Genomic DNA, 16,883 nt, shown 5'->3' with positions numbered 1-16,883 from the left:
TAGATCAGATCAGGAGTGAGTCAGGAGACTCCTGGAGAGAGAGAACAAATTTGGGGTTGCCAAGCGGGAGGAGGTTGGGGAGGGATGGAGTGAGAGGCTAGGATTAGCTGATATAAGCTATTATGTATAGAACAAGTAAACCACGAGGTCCTACCTGTACTATATAGTACAGGGAACTACAATCAATATCCTGTGATAAGCCATAATGAAAAAAATTTTTTTAAAAGATATATATATATATGTTTATATATATATATATATATATAATATATAACAGAATCACTTTTCTGTACAACAGAAATTAACACAACACACACAAAGCGCAACTGAGGAGAAGCCAAAAGATGCCAGATCTAGTCACAGGTTCAAAGCAACAAGCATTGCAAACTTTGAGGGGCTATGTAGGCAACAGATCATCGCTGCTTCAATTAGATGATATAAAGCTGCTAAAAGCCTAGGAGGCAAGCTGGAGTTAGAATAGAAAGGCTTAGGAGCAGGAAGAAAGAGGTTCCATTTAACAGGCAAAGGTCAACTTTCAAGAGGTCAGACAAAATGAAAAATAGATAAGAGAACACAGGCAGAGAAGAGGGGCTGACATTTTAGGACTGGAAGAAGCAAGCAGATTTCCCCAAGCGGTCCAAGCCTCTGCGCTCAGCCTTGGCACAGGCTCACTGTGCTCTTGCCTCTGATGTGTTCAGCTGCCACAAGCTCTGAATCTACAGCTGGTTTACCTTCTTTATGCGTTTTCTTTACAGTGTTTCCCCCCCTGGCTTCTCCCTTTGGGATGAATACCAAAATATAATCCTAGGTTAACTATTGATTCTTTCTCCATTTGGTAGATTTCCTCACAGTTCAGAGTTGGCAAGAATCTACAGTGATAAACGATTCCTCTTTCCAGCAAATGTTGTTTCTGAGAATTTTTAGGGTCAGAGGGAAAACAACAACATTGTGATTTTCCAATATATCTGCTAAACACTGCCGTGAGTCATGAACCTGAGCAGAGGATATATCATCCAAGAAGCCCAAGTACAATTGGCAAATATAATATTTCATATTTGAAAGCTATGGCTTATTTCAATTCATCAGGAAACCATCTTATTTAAGGCTGGCATTCTTTCCAAATTAAAAGTGATGGAACTAAAAATTATATTACATAATCATAATTATTTATCTCATTTATAGCTATATTCAAATTTTAGTAAACATTCCTATCTTTCAATACTTTTACTTCATTATTATCACCTTTCCTCCCTTGAAATAACACCTAATATGACATGGCAAGAAAAAGAAATTGAGATTTTCCTAGGAGTTTTTTCATTTCTGATATTGACTTTCTGGTAAATCAAAGAAATAAATTATAATAAAATTTCTTGTCTTCATTGGCTATCCTTTTCACATAAGAAATATGATACCATTTTCAAGATAAAAACCATAACATCCAGTAGAAACAAAAATTTTATGTATATTTTCAGATATATAACAAAGGTACATAGATGGGGAAACAGTGGCAGACTTTATTTCTGGGGGCTCCAAAATCACTGCAGATGGTGATTGCAGCCATGAAATTAAAAGACGCTTACTCCTTGGAAGAAAACTTATGACCAACCTAGACAGCATATTAAAAAGCAGGGACATTACTTTGTCAACAAAGGTCCGTCTAGTCAAGGCTATGGTTTTTCCAGTGGTCATGTATGGATGTGAGAGTTGGGGTATAAAGAAAGCTGAGTGCCGAAGAATTGATGCTTTTGAACTGTGGTGTTGAAGAAGACTCTTGAGAGTCCCTTGGACTGCAAGGAGATCCAACCAGTCCATCCTAAAGGAATTCAGTCCTGGGTGTTCATTGGAAGGACTGATGTTGAATCTGAAACTCCAGTACTTTGGCCACCTGATGCAAAGAGTTGACTCATTTGAAAAGACCCTGATGCTGGGAAAGACTGAAGGCAGGAGGAGAAGGGGATGACAGAGGATGAGATGGTTGGATGGCATCACCGACTCAATGGACATGGGTTTGGGTGGACTCCGGGAGTTGGTGATGGATAGGGAGGGCTGGCGTGCTGCGGTCTATGGGGTCGCAAAGAGTTGGACACGACTGAGTGACTGAGCTGAACTGAACATAATTATTTGATCATAAGTTTTCTTGGATCTAGAACCTATTGGTTTAGCTGACCATTCAATCTTAAATACCCAGCTCAGTATCTAGAACATGGTGGGCACTCAATTAACTGCACTGAATGCATGAAGAGAAAGCATGCATATATCTCTAGTTATACATAACAACCATACCAAGGGGCAGTAGGAAATTTCTGGAAGTAATGGATATGTTTATTAAATTGAATGTGGTGATGGCTTCATAGGTGTCCATATGTATGCTCAAACTTGTCAAATTCTACACTTTAAACACATTAAGCTCATTGTGGGTCAATTACACTTCAATAAAGCTGCTTTTTTAAAATGTCAGAATTTACAAAAATGCCACTCTAAATGTATTATCAACGAAGTATATTTGACAATAATATTTTATAAACGCTCAGCATTATTGGAAATTTGTTAACTTTTGGAAAAGAAACACTACTCCTAAATTAAACATTAATTTTCACTTCCTGGCTCTTGAAAGATAGAAATTTTTAAAGTAGAAATCAGGCCATTTAATCAACCTCTTATCAGTTTGAAATAAGCTTGAATTCAAGATCTCAATACAAGGCCTGTTTTGTCTTGAATGCTCATTTACTTTTTGAGAAAAAATTCAGTAAGTAAATGTTTTTTTCCAAAAAATTACATGTGAATCAAACACTAATTTAAGTGTACCAGAGAATATTCAAAAATTTTTTCTATTGAGTCTTTTTATATAAAACAAATTTATATTTTAAATTTTATTTCATTTAAACAGGAGTAATGTACATCTTAGTGTTATATGGGTTTTGTTACTCAGTCCAGCAAGAACAAGCTACTCCAATCAGTCTACTGTTTTAAAATTTTGATCACTTGCTTTTAACAAAGGTCAATATAGTATTCAGAAATGTTTTCTGGTGTCAAGTACGTCAGAGCAAATATGTTCTAAATCATTTCATGACAAAGTAATATATTCCAGTATATATGCTTGTGAAGGGTATAATTTATTACCTATTCAAATAAAATACTACCTATTCTTTGACTTATTTCCAGTCTCCAATGTTAGGGAACCAGATCATTCACAGTACACACATTTTCCAGCACATTCATTCATTCCACAAATATTTGTTGATCCTGAGCCACATGACAGACAGGCAGTGTTCTTACAGTTAGACAAACTGTGATAAATAAGAGAATAGAGCAACGCCTATTTATCATAAGCAGGGAAACCAACAAACAAGAAAACTTCAGAGATAAGTGCTAGGAGGAAAACAGACTAAGGCAATGTGATGGTGGCTGGCACTGGGGAACATGTTCAATACCAGCTATGGTGGGGCTAGAGGGAGGGGGGCGGGAATTGAATAACCTGAGCCCAAATGACCAAATAAGAGGTAGAAGGAGATGAGCCTGAGAGGCAGACAAGGCCTGAGTTTCATTCCAAGTGCTATTGGAAGCCACTGAAGTCTGAAGACATGACATAAATTCGTGTTTCAAAGGAATTAAAATTTTTAATTTGTTTTAAAATAATAACTATGAATGGGTGACAAGTAAAAGCAAGGAAATCAGTAGGAGACTACTATAGGGGCGTGATGATGGTGGCCTGTATAAGAGCAGCAGAGATGGAGACGAAACATGGCTTGAAGTAAGACATATTTTTAAAACTGTGCTTAAAGAACATATTAGTGCATTGGAGTGCTATTGATGCATGTAAGGGATGGTGACAGAAAAACAGCAATCAAGATGGGAAGCTTTGAGGAAAAGGGCTTTCAAGTCCAATAACATAAATTCCAATTAACACAATATCTTAACCATGCCATAATAATATCATAATAATATCTTAACCATAATAATATCTTCACCATCCAGTGAATCAATATATCAACTATGTACCAAAGGTAACAAGATATTTTCTTACAATAATCAGGTGGTTTCTGACTAGACAGAATTTTGTGATATATCTTAACCTCCATTTTAAAGTAAAAGAAATAATTCAGTTCAGTTGCTCAGTCATGTCTGACTTTTTGCAGCCCCATGGACTGTAGCACACCAGGCCTCCCTGTCCACAACATCTCCCAGAGTTTACTCAAACTCATGTCCATTGAGTCAGTGATGCCAACAACCATCTCATCCTCTGTCATCCCCTTCTTTTCCCACCTTCAATCTTTTCCAGCATCAGGGTCTTTTCCAACGAGTCAGTTCTTTGCATCAAGTGGCCAAAGTATTGGAGTTTCAGCTTCAACATCAGTCCTTCCAATGAATATTCAGGACTGATTTCTTTTAGGATGGACTGGTCGGATCTCCCTGCTGTCCAAGGGACTCTCAAGAGTCTTCTCCAAGAATGAAGAGACGGAGCCAAAGTAAAAACAACACCCAGCTGTGGATGTGACTGGTGATAGAAGCAAGGTCCAATGCTGTAAAAAGCAATACTGCATAGAACCTGGAATATTAGGTCCATGAATCAAGGCAAATTGGAAGTGGTTGAACAGGAGATGGCAAGAGTGATCGTTGACATTTTAGGAATCAGCAAACTAAAATGGACTGGAATAGGTGACTTTAACTCAGATGACCATTATATCTACTACTGTGGGCAAGAATCCCTTAGAAGAAATGGAGTAGCCATCATAGTCAACAAAAGACTCCAAAATGCAGTACTTGGATGCAATCTCAAAAAACAACAGAATGATCTCTGTTCATTTCCAAGGCAAACCATTCAATATCATGGTAATCCAAGTCTATGCCCCAACCAGTAACTCTGAATAAGCTGAAGTTGAATGGTTCTGGGAAGACCTACAAGACCTTCTAGAACTAATACCCCAAAAAAGAAATAATTATCTAAATGTTAAGTCTAATTTACCCAATTATTTTGTATTTTTCCAAAAGGATTTAGAGTATAACAGCCAGCCCTGTCCAGCATCTGTATTCCATGGTAGTTTAGTATTCAACTTTGCATTCCTCCTTCTCAATCTGAAGCAGGGTTCACAGGAACATCTCCAACTACCTTCAGGCCATGAGTTCCCAAAGCACTTTTAGGTATATTATGAAGTATAAGTTAGTGAGCATGCCTCTGTTGCCTAGTTAGTTATGAGTTCCTCCCAAGTAGGGCAAATCCTTAATTCTCAGTGTTCCTAAGAACATCTTTTTGGTGGGAAAACTATGACAAACCAAGACAGTGTGTTGAAAAGCAGAGACATCACTCTGCTGACAAAGATCCATATAATCAAGGCTATGGCTTTCCAGTGGCGATTTTCCGTTGTGAGAGGCAGACCGCAAAGAAGGTAGAGCATCAAAGAACTCGTGCCTTCGAAATGTGGTGCTGGAAAAGACTCCTGAGAGTCCCTTTGACAGCAAGGAGATCAAACCAGTCAATCTTAAAGGAAATCAACCCTGAATACAAGGACTGATGCTGAAGCTGAAGATCCAGTTTCATTCCAATTCCAAAGAAAGGCAATGCCAAAGAATGTTCAAACTACTGCACAATTGCATTCATCTCACACACTAGCCAAGTAATGCTCAAAATTCTCCAAACTAGGCTTGGACAGTACATGAATGGAGAACTTCCAGATGTTCAAACTGGATTTAGAAAAGGCAAAGGAACCAGAGATCAAACTGCCAACATCCAGTGGATTAAAGAAAAAGCAAGAGAGTTTCAGAAAAACATCTACTTCTGCTTTATTGAGTATGCCAAAGTGTTTGACTGTGTGGATCACAACAAAGTGGAAAATTCTTAAAGAGATGGGAATACACCACCTGACCTGCCTCCTGAACAATCTGCATGCAGGTCAAGAAGCAACAGTTAGAACCAGACATGGAACAACAGACTGGTTCCAAATTGGGAAAGGAGTATGTCAAGGCTGTATACTGTCACTTTGCTTATTTAACTTTTATGCAGAGTATATCATATGAAATGCCAGACTGGAGGAAGCACAATCTGGAATCAAGATTGCTGGGAGAAATATCAATAACCTCAGACATGCAGATGAAACCACCTTTATGGCAAAAAGTGAAGAGGCACTAAGAAGCCTCTTGATGAAGGTGAAAGAGGAGAGTGAAAAAACTGGCTTAAAACTCAACATTCGAAAACTAAGATCATGGCATCTGGTCCCATCACTTCTTGGTAAATAGATGGGGAAACAATGGAAACAGTGACAGATTTTCTTTTCTTGGGTTCTAAAATCACTGCAGATGGTGACTGCAGCCATGAAATTAAAAGACGCTTGCTCCTTGGAAGAAAAGTTATGACCAACCTAAATAGCATACTAAAAAGCAGAGACATTACTTTACCACAAAGGTCTGTCTAGTCAAAGCTATGGCTTTTCCAGTAGTCATGTATGGATGTGAGAGCTGGACCATAAAGAAAGCTGAGTGCTGAAGAATTGATGCTTTTGAACTGTGGTGTTGGAGAAGACTCTTGAGAGTCCCTTGGACAGCAAGGAGATCAACCAGTCAATTCTAAAGAAAATCAATCCTGAATATTCACTGGAAGGACTGATGCTGAAGCTGAAACTCCAATATTTTGCCCACCTGATGTGAAGAACTGACTCATTTGAAAAGACCCTGATGTTGTGAAAGATTGAAGGCAGGAGAAGGGAATGACAGAGGATAAGATGGTTGGATGGCATCACTAACTCAGAGGACATGAGTTTGAGTAAGCTCTGGGAGTTGGTGATGGACAGGGAAGCCTGGTGTGCTTCAGTCCATGGGATCACAAGGAGTTGGACATGACTGAGCAAAGGAACTGAACTGAGCAAAGAGCTGATTCATTGGAAAAGACCCCACTGCTGGGAAAGATTGAAGGCAGAAGGAGAAAGACATTAGAGGACGAGATGGCTGGATGGCATCACCAATGCAATGGACATGAACTTAGGCAAACTCCAGGAGATGGTGAGGGACAGGGAGGCCTGTCATGCTGCAGTCCATGGGGTCACAAAGAGTTGGACATGACTGAGTGGCTGAATGCACATACACAAATATGCCGTTAGTACAATATTGAACTTCAATCAGGGTTGTGAACCAATAAAAACATGTTTAATGTCTAGTAATCAGAAATGAATTGTACAGAAATGAGTTAGGTAGGGTAATCTTGCTATTATGGGTAAAGTGATAGCATAACTTGGGAAAAGACACATGGTAAGCTATTGACCAGGTCATGCAATGTTCCTCTCTGTATGAAAGACTTATTTCCCATATCGACTTTGCTTATGGGTTGTTAAGAGGAAGCACACATACACACAGACATATATAAAACAGATTGTTCTACAGAAAACAGAGGTAATCTCTGGAACTTATTTACAAATAAGAACTGAACTTCATTTGGTGGTGCATAGGAATTACAAAGGTTATTGCTCATAAATCAAATACTATTATGTTGCTGTGCACTATTTTTGACTAAAACTGGTCCTGGCTTTATATAAAATTACACCTAAATCAGTAATCACAAAAGCACTGCCTCTTCTCAGGTTTCTGTTCACTAACTTCTAGAACTGATTTTTCTTTCTTTCTTTCTTTTTTTAAACTATTCCCTTGTTGTACTTACCTTTTCAATTTTTTTCAGATTTGTGTTCACTGAGACAGGGGAAGTCGCCTTTATACAAGATCTTGGACCTGGAAAGAGTAAGAAGGGCCAGGGTTAACTGTCCTAAAAAGGCTGTGTGCTCATTTCTTACTTTTAGAAGACCATACTTGCAGATCAACACCATCACTGAAAAAGACACCTTTGAGTCCTGCTCTACCCTGCAATGTTTCATGAACACTGGAATTATATTTTCTTTGTTCTAACCCCAGTCTCTGAATCAGAGACAACTAGAATGAGTTCTTCACAAATATGCGTTGACTGCCTGATTCAGAATTAAGGAAAGGTAGGGCTCTGATTAGCAAATGCTACCTGCAGGAGGCAGAAGAAATACCACAAATAGAGATATGATGCTATGAGCAGAGTTTTATTTTCTTTTTTCTTAAGGCTTGGGAATAATCACTTATATCTCTGTTTAGACCTTTCCAGATCTCTCCCTTCAGGACCTGAAAGTAATTTACAGTAGAATACTCCATGTAAAGCCCTCTTCCACCCAGTGCTGGAAGAAGAGGGCAAGGAGCTTCTAACAATTTATTCCTTTCTTGCCATTTTAGCTGCTCACCATAATCTATACAAAACCTTACATCTAAAAGATGAAATCAGCAATAAATATCACACTTCTTTTGATAACTTGTTAATACAGATCTCTGTATATAAAATAAAAGGTAATGAGGTTACGATTATTTCTAGGATTTGTTCAGTTGCTAATTCGTGTCTGACGATTTGCAACCCCATAGACTGCAGCATGCCAGGCTTCCCTGTCCTTCACTATCTCCTGGGGCTTACTCAAACTCATGTCCACTGAGTTGATGATTTCTAGAATATGGAGCAAAATAAAATTTAATGTACTCATGGATTGTATATTTGGATGTCTCTTCCCTTTTTTGGGTAAAACGACTGCTCCCAACTTCCTGAAGGTTTGACTAAAAAAAAAAAAAAAAAACTCAAACCAAAAAAGTCCTGTTTTGAAGCACCTGGCCCAATAGTTGGATTTTATGCCAAGTCCAGAGCTTTGTCAGGCTGCAGAACACGCATTAGCGAGAGGCACCCGGCCACTGGCAGGCCGGCCTGGAGCACCGTAGGGAGGAGGAGCCATCAGCGCCCAGGGACCCCGGCCTCAGAGCCTGTTGCTTGTGAACCAGACGACAGAGCAGGTGCGACTTGGGCCGCGAGGGCTGCTGGCGGTGAGGGAGGCTAAAATTCCACCCAGGCGGCGAGCACGCAGACCCCTTCCAACGCTCAGGTTGGAGGTTAGCCATGGGCGCCCAATTCCTTTCTCGCCTTTAGCCTCTCTCCTGCCTACTCAGACCCAAACCCACTCTCCGGACCACGGGCGACCCCACTGTTATTAAAACCAGAGGGTGGCAAAGAGTATTTGCAAGGATGAAGGAGCCAGAGCAGCCTTTCTCTTTGGCCAAGGCTTGGAAAAATCTGAAAGCTACTAAGGAAGGACAGGAAAAGCCGAAGTCACGGGGTGGAAAGAGGGCGCCCGGGGTGGAGTAAACCCTCAGCTCCCCGGTCGGGCCCCGCAGGTGGTACAGTCCAAAGCGGGGCGGGGCGACAAAAGGCTCCGCCAGGTCTCACCCTACCCTTCTCCCGCCTTCTCCGCCGCGCTGCCGCGGGAGCGAGTGAGCGCGCGCCCCGACGACCCCTCCCCCGGCGCCAGCGCCGGGGCCCAAGCTCCGCCCCTCGCCGAGCCGCCCCCTGCGCGGCTGCTGGCAGATCTCGCTGGGCTCTGCGGACACTGACACCTTCGTGGTCTCTTCCTCCTTCCGCAGGTGTGCGACGGCCTTTCCCGGCAGAGGCGCTGCCCTGGGTGGCCGGCAGGGCCCGCGCGGCTGCTGATCGCTCGGCGCAGGAAAGGCAGATTCCTCGCCCGCTCGGCGCCGTGACAGGTGCAGGGTCTGGTTTAAGGACCCACCTGCGGCGGCTGCTGCGATGCCCACCATGCGGAGGACCGTGTCGGAGATCCGGTCCCGAGCCGAGGGTAAGTGGCCGCCGCAGCGCCGGGCTGGGTGCGGAGCGCGCGCGGAGGCGACTCGGAGCCAGCCGAGAGTGGGGCGGTGTGAGTGTGTGTCTGTGTATGTCGGGGAAGAGATGCCCGTCCCACCCCTTCCCCCAGGAATGTCTGGCTGTTGTGCCTGGTCCCTGGCGAACCCTTCTCCCTGAACTGTCTTCGGCGCCCTCTCAGACCCCTTCGCGGCTGCAGAGCCCCGAAATTGTTGTCCTCGGTGGGATCCCCACGGCTCTTTATACGCCGCAGCGTGACTGTTCGGTCTCTGCGCTCTCGCCCTGCCCACCTCCCTCCCCAGTATCGCACAAACCTCTAGGTCTCCACTCTGCTTCTCCATTCTAGGGCTGCAGATCCCCAACCCGCCGCCCACCTTTGTGCAGCCCCCACATCACGACACCCCGAGAACTGAAATTGCCTTTCCCAGGATGCAAGATCGTTTGATCCTCAGCCCCTCGCCACTCGGAGCGGGAGGAGCCTTGATTGGGGTTGGGCGCTCAGCGGGTGCTGTGCATTAGTCTCTGCAGTTCTGCCTCTTGCAGCGGTGTCTCACCCAGCTCCATTCCGAGGTTTTGTTTTTGTTTTTCCGTTTACCTGATACGTGCACTTTGGCCAGCTGAGTTGACTTTTTAGCAAGGTGGAAGCTATTTTCTTTGCTCCACCCAGGGCCAGCTGTTGAATGACTACACTTGTCAGCAATGAGCAACAGATGCCCAAGGGTAAAGGCAAATACACTTTTGGAGGGCTGAGACTCTTCATCCTCTGAGGAGCCCTCAGCATCCTGCCCAGCATGTGGCTGTCAGTTGGTAAATTTTTGTTTGTTGTTGTTGTTCATGATGAAGCCAAGACTGTACAGATCTTGAGCTTTGTTTTCTTTTGTTTTTCTCTCCCATAAACCCATACTTGAATCCTGCAAAGGGTGGCTCAGGTTCTCATAACTTGTTTTTGAGGACTTGGCTGTGGTCACTGGTGTCCATCCTTCACCCCCACCCTTTCCACCCTTTAATGTTTGGCAACTGGTAAAATGATTATAGGAAAAAAGCTATAGAAGTTAGGAGAATTGGATTGCAGGGGGTTGAGACGGGCCATTTTATTATTTTTCCTCCTCTGAGCCTTTATTTTAAAAATGGGGCCTCTGGGCTCTAAAGGGCTTCCAAGGTGGCTCTGGCAGTAAAGAATCTGCCTGCAATGCAGGAGACCTGGGGTTAGTCCCTAGGTCAGGAAGATCCCATGGAAAAGGAAATGGTTACCCACTGCAGTGTTCTTGCCCAGAGAACTTCATGGACAGAGGAGCCTGGAGGACTAAAGTACATGGGGTCGCAAAAACTGGGGCCCTCATAGCTCTGATTTTCTGCTTACAGCACTTTGGAAATGCTCAGTGGGACGTCCCTGGGGAGAAGGCCACACAGGAATCAGAAAACCTGTGTCCTGCTTAGGAATTTCATACATACTTCTTGTCATTTGTAATATAATGAAAATTATACAGGGCACCTTTTAGATGCACAGTGTCTTTAAATGTACACAGTGAAAAATGTGTGCATTCTTTTTTTACATTTCTGAGTGAAATGAATTTTCTCTTTTATTTTTTCTTCCAGTTTTATTGAGCTATAATTGACATATGGCATTATGACATATGACATAGTGATTTGACTTCCATCATGAAAAATTACCATATTAAGTTTAGTCAACATTCATCAACTCATATAGATACAAAATTAAAGAAACAGAAAAAAATTTTTTCCTTATGATGAGAACTGTTGAGACTTACTCTTCTAACATTTCATATATAAACATAATTATATTTATCATGTTGTGCATGACATCCCTAGTATTTATTTATCTTATAACTGGACATTTGTATCTTTTGATTACCTTCACCCTCTCCCTGACACCCCACCTCTGGTAACCACCGATCTCATCTTCTTTCTGAGTTTGTTTGTTTTGAAGTATAATTAACCTATTAAAGTATGTTAGTTTCTGTTACAGAACATAGTGATTCGATATTTCTAAATATTTCAAAATGATCAGCATAATGTCTAGTTACCCTCTGTCCACATACAAAGTTATTGCATAATTATTGACTATGTTTGCCTCACTGTACATTTCATATACAAGACTCATATTTTGCAACTGAAAGTTCGTACCTTTTAATCTTCATCACCTATTTCTCTACCCTCCCCACACCAATTCCCACTGGCAACCACCTGTTCGTTCTCTGTATTTATGACACTGTTTCTGTTTTGTTATGTTTGTTCACTTGTTTTATAGATTCTACATATAGGTGAAACCATGCAACACTTGTCTTTCCCTGACTTATTTCACTTAGCATAATACCCTCTAGATCCACCTATGTTGTGGTAAATGGCAAGATTTCATTCTTTTGTTTATGACTGAGTAATATTCATATACACACATACACACACACTGCATCATCTTTATTCATTCATCTATTGATTGCACTTAGGTTGCTTCCATATCTTGGCTATTATAAAAGTTGCTGCAATGAACACAGTGATACATATATCTTTTCTAATTAGTGTTTTTGTTTTCTTTGGATAAATACCTAGGAGTGAAATTGCTGGATCATATGGTAGCTCTATTTTTAATTTTTTGGAGAACCTCTGTACTACATTCAGTAGCGGCTGCATAAATTTACATTTCCACCCAACAAATGCATGACGGTTCCCTTGTCTCCTCACCCTCACCAACGGTTGTTATTTGTTGTCTTTTTGATAATAATGAATGAATTTTCTTAATCATCATTTGAGTGAGCCATGAAGGTATGAAAGTATAGTGGTAATAGTTGGGATTGTGCTTTCAAATAATAGCAATTGCTGGATTCCATATCGTGTGAAATGGGAAAAGAGAAAGGACCGGAAAACTGTGTGAAACTTCTACTGTATGAGAGGATTTTATCTGAGAGACAACAGTATTGTTTTTGATTGACATGTATATTTTTCAAAGCATTTTTACAAAGATTACCCTATAGGACCTTACAGCACTCCTGAAGGTTGGTGAAGATGGTCCCATCTGATAGTTGATGAAACTGTGTCCCAGGTGATTGAGGTGCTTGGTGCACTGTCAGAGGCATAGTGGCAGTTGGTGAATGACCCTTCCCCCATATTGGTTGGTCATTTTATTATGTGCTCAGCATTTGGCTTGGGACTGTGGTGAGGACATCGATAATGACACTGTGGGCTGGCAATGTGGCTCATTGCCTGCTCTACCCACACTTTTCTTTCCTAAAGAATAGTCTCTTTTGACAGCTCCTGCTGCCTGATGGCATTGTCCTGAACTGCAGCCTCCTTGGCTTCAGTGGGTCGGACCAGAGTAGGCTTCTGACAAAGAGCAGACAATCCATAGGTGGCTCAACACTTGTAACCTTGGGTTTTGGCTCTAAAAGCCAAGGCTTTGTGGTGATCATCTCTCCCATGGGAAAAGTTGAGCTTAGAGACTTAGAGTGAAGGTTGAAGCAGAAAGGGGCAGAGGAGAATAGGCTAATGGAGGAGTGAATGGCTGGCTGTCTTAGGTTGTGTGGATGCTTCTGGTATGAGGAAGTAGAAAGTGTGCATGTGAACACAGAAAGATAGGAGAGACTGGCCTGGATGGAAGAAATGAGGCAGAGAGACACAGATGCTGAGAGAGGGCGGCCCATCTCTAGCCCACCTCCCCCGCTCCCCGCCCCGACTCTTTTTTTCGCAATTCAAGGAGTAGCCTTAGAACAGGCTCTTATTTTTACTTTAAGCGATTTGACTGGGTTTCTATTCCCTGCAACCAGATTGGCCAGATGCATGGCTGCTCTATGTGCAGGTTATTTACAACCAAATCAAGGAGAAAGAACATCTATGAAATAAGAAATAGTCTAGGAGGGGATGTTATTAATTGAACAGTGTGCTTGCTATGGGTAACAAAGAGCTGTGAAAGATCAGACATAAGAACCTGAAGCCTGCGAGGAAACACTCCTTGAGAAATAATTTGAAATGAGTCCTCATGCAATGCTTCTCAGACTTTAAGGTGCGTACCAGTCACCTGCGGATGTTGTTAGATGCAGCTTCTAGATGAGTAGGGCTCAGATGCATTTCTGACAAGCTCGCAGGTGATGCTGGGTGATGACCTGCAAGTCATAGTGTGAGTACCAAGGTTCTAAGATAATGCCATCCAGTTCAGTAGTCAGGAGGGCGCTGAGGTTAGAGAGTAACCAACTGAAAAAGTGCTGAACATGACTATGGCTTACCTGAGAGTTCTTAAACTGGCCAGGAACAGAGGGAAACTGAGAAGAAATAGAGCGTACATTTGGATAAATAAACACTTCTAGATTATAGAGTATTTTAAATGCCAGGATGAGTCATTTGGAGTTTGAATCAAATATTTTAGAAGGATCTTAGAGTTCTTCTAATCCAGTTCTCATTCAAGCATGAGGTCAGAGTAAGATAATTCCAAAAGGGCCAGTTAGGAGCCAAATCACTGTAGGGAAGTGACATCCCCAAAGTATGTTGGATGGTTTGTAGGAAATGTAAATAGACTATTTAGTGTGTGTGTGTGTGTGTGTGTGTGTGTGTGTTTTTAAGGTCTAAAAATGACAAAGACCAGGATTAGTATTGGAGTGGAGCAGTGAGACAGGAAAGGGAGGAATTAGAGCTATTTCTCAATAAATCATTATCTTGTTTAACAGATAATCTATTGAACTCCTATAAGTACCATTCTCGAAATTTCAAGCAATTTCAAGTACCATACTTGAAAGAAATCAGTGAGCAAACAGAATTTAGAAAAAGCCCAGCCCTGGAGGTGCTAAGATTCTAGTGAGGCAAGAGAGAAAGCAAACATAAGTTAGCAAGTTATAGACTTTGTTATGTGATAAGTGCTGTGGGACAAATAAAGAGAAGGTAGGATGCATAAGGTTGGTGGATGAATTGCAACTTTAAATGGGTTGGTTAGGCTAGCCTTCATTGAAAAGTCGATGTGAAGGAGGTGGATTAAGCCTGCTGGGAATCTGGGGGAAGAAGGTTCCAGGCAAAGGCCCCAAGGCAGGAGAGAGTTAGGAGTGTTAGAGGAATCCGGTGGCGGGCGGGTGGGGGGAGAAGGGGAACATAGTAGGAAATGAGGTGACTAAGGTCATGTCATAGAACATTGTGATATAGTGAATATACCACAAAAAAACATTAAAATAAAAGGAGATTCTCAAGCGATAATTTCAGACTTTAATGTTTACAAGATCCCAGGTATCTCATCAACACTACTGTTTCTTGAGCTGCCTCATGAAGATCTGTTCAGTAGATCTGCCATGGGACTGCATTCTTCACGACCTGCTGGAATGTTCAACTGTAGGTGAAACACATTTTAAGGATGTCTTCTTTACAGTCTTGAACCTGATGGACTGGGAAAATATATTAAAAGATAAGGAAACTGAGAAAGAGTTTCAGTATAGTAAGAGAAGACATAAATTCAAATTCTGAAGCAATTGAGGGACATCCAAATGGACATGTTTTGAGATACTTTGAAATTGAGAGGTTAGATGTGGGGAAAAGCAAATCAGAATCTCTGGTTCAGAGATAATACTTGAAACCCTGGTAGATGAGTTTGCCAGAAAGCAAGGCTAAATAATGCAGAAGACCAAGAATCATATGTCCCTTCACTTTTACTGCAGCTAAATCAAATAAGCCTCTGCTGCTGCTAAGTCGCTTCAGTTATGTCCAACTCCATGTGACCCCATAGACCAGGCTCCCCCGTCCCTGGGATTCTCCAGGCAAGAACACTGGAGTGGGTTGTCATTTCCTTCTCCAATGCATGAAAGTGAAAAGTGAAAGTGAAGTCGCTCAGTCGTGTCCGACTCTTAGCAACCTCATGGACTGCAGCCTACCAGGCTCCTCCGTCCATGGGATTTTCCAGGCGAGAGTACTGGAGTGGGGTGCCATTGCCTTCTCCAAAATAGGCCTCTAAATACAGCATTAAAAATCCTAGAAACAGGGACTGAAATAACAGTGGTCTACACAAAACAGAATTTTTCTCGGTGTAAAACTAGCATGAAGACAGTCCAGGTCACCTGTGCCCACCAAATAAAGTCCTAAGGGACATGGGCTCTTTACGCCGTTCCGCCTCATCATCCTAAGTGTATAACTGCCTTAAAGGCATAATCTGGTTGCTGGGGTACCAGCCAGTGTATAGGAGTTCCAGGTCCGAAGAAAAGTGAAGAAGAGTGTGAGACCAGAGGCTTTTCTTGAAAGTACCACGCAAAGACTAATGGTTACTTTGCATTGGCTCGCTTCTGCAAGGAAAGCTGGAGTTTCCTAGTTGGCACTTAGTGTTTTATTATGAAAAGAAAAAGGAAAAGTTGTTATTGGATAGGCAGCTGACAGGCATTGTCACTGTCAGATTGTCAAAGGCTTTGGCTTGATTAAAAGAGGTGTTCTAGAGCTCATGATTTACAAAATAATGGCCATTATTCAAAACTAAGGAAATACACACCAAAAGAAAAAAACCACCACATACCTATCCACTAGGGTCACAAAGAGTCAGACTTGACTTAGCAACTGAATGACAACAACCACAATCCAGTGGTTTGTGGTTTACACTGTTGAATATTATAAAGCTAAAATGTAAGGCATTCATTTGATTATGTAAAACATGTACCAAGTGATAAATTTAGAAGTTGTCCTAGGGATTGTTTTCCTAAACTGGCCTGTGTAAATGGCACCTTTAAAATGTTTGTAATTATAAAAAAATACTACATTTTATTTACCTAAAATGTAACAAAAGGAGCATGGAGGTAATTTGTATAAAAATTGTTAAAAAGAAAATTTTAGGAGGCTATTTCATTTGTCCAGGTAAAAGAAGGCTAAGATCCTTTCTTCCTTTAACAAGCATGTATTATGCACCTGCTGTGTGCCAGCTAATTGGATGGTGGGATAGAAAGGTATAGCGAATGAAAGATTCCTTAGTAATCATGAAAATGAGTTATAGATTTATAACTGACATGACATTCTTTCACTGAGTGGGTATGTGAGTATAGTGATGCTTTATGTGGTCAATATTTGGGAATTCCCGAAACATGTTATTTTGCCTAGTGTAATCCTGGAGCTATTAAGTGTGGCAAAACAATTATTTTAGTCTTTTTAATCTATTAGTACATTATTCTTTTATTTCACTTATATAATTTCAAAAACAATGAGAACTGAATCAGTTCATACCGACCTTATA

The 16,883-nt window shown here is 41.5% G+C and overlaps 1 protein-coding gene and 1 long non-coding RNA gene across 5 annotated transcripts in view; one reads left to right on the top strand and one right to left on the bottom strand.

Moving 5' to 3' along the window:
• The window catches only part of LOC138988303 (uncharacterized), a 103,872-nt gene extending 94,921 nt beyond the window's left edge, over positions 1-8,951 (bottom strand). Inside the window, exons 1-2 of the long non-coding RNA XR_011464616.1 lie at positions 8,653-8,951; positions 7,643-7,710 (exon numbers count right to left, since the gene is read on the bottom strand). This is a non-coding gene — a long non-coding RNA (uncharacterized lncRNA). The remainder of the gene's footprint in view (positions 1-7,642; positions 7,711-8,652) is intronic.
• A 336-nt stretch (positions 8,952-9,287) lies between these two features.
• ATP8A1 (ATPase phospholipid transporting 8A1) overlaps positions 9,288-16,883 on the top strand; it is a 236,490-nt gene continuing 228,894 nt past the window's right edge. For all 4 annotated transcript variants that reach the window (XM_070372338.1, XM_005908123.3, XM_005908124.3 and 1 more), the window contains exon 1: positions 9,288-9,665. In XM_070372338.1, the coding sequence (XP_070228439.1) occupies positions 9,617-9,665 (49 nt within the window). In that variant the 5' untranslated portion in view covers positions 9,288-9,616. The remainder of the gene's footprint in view (positions 9,666-16,883) is intronic.

This window comes from Bos mutus, chromosome 6 (assembly GCF_027580195.1).
Source record: "Bos mutus isolate GX-2022 chromosome 6, NWIPB_WYAK_1.1, whole genome shotgun sequence".
NCBI lineage: Eukaryota > Metazoa > Chordata > Mammalia > Artiodactyla > Bovidae > Bos > Bos mutus.
Note: the sequence above shows the minus strand (reverse complement) of the source record. Positions and strands in the feature narration are given on the sequence as shown.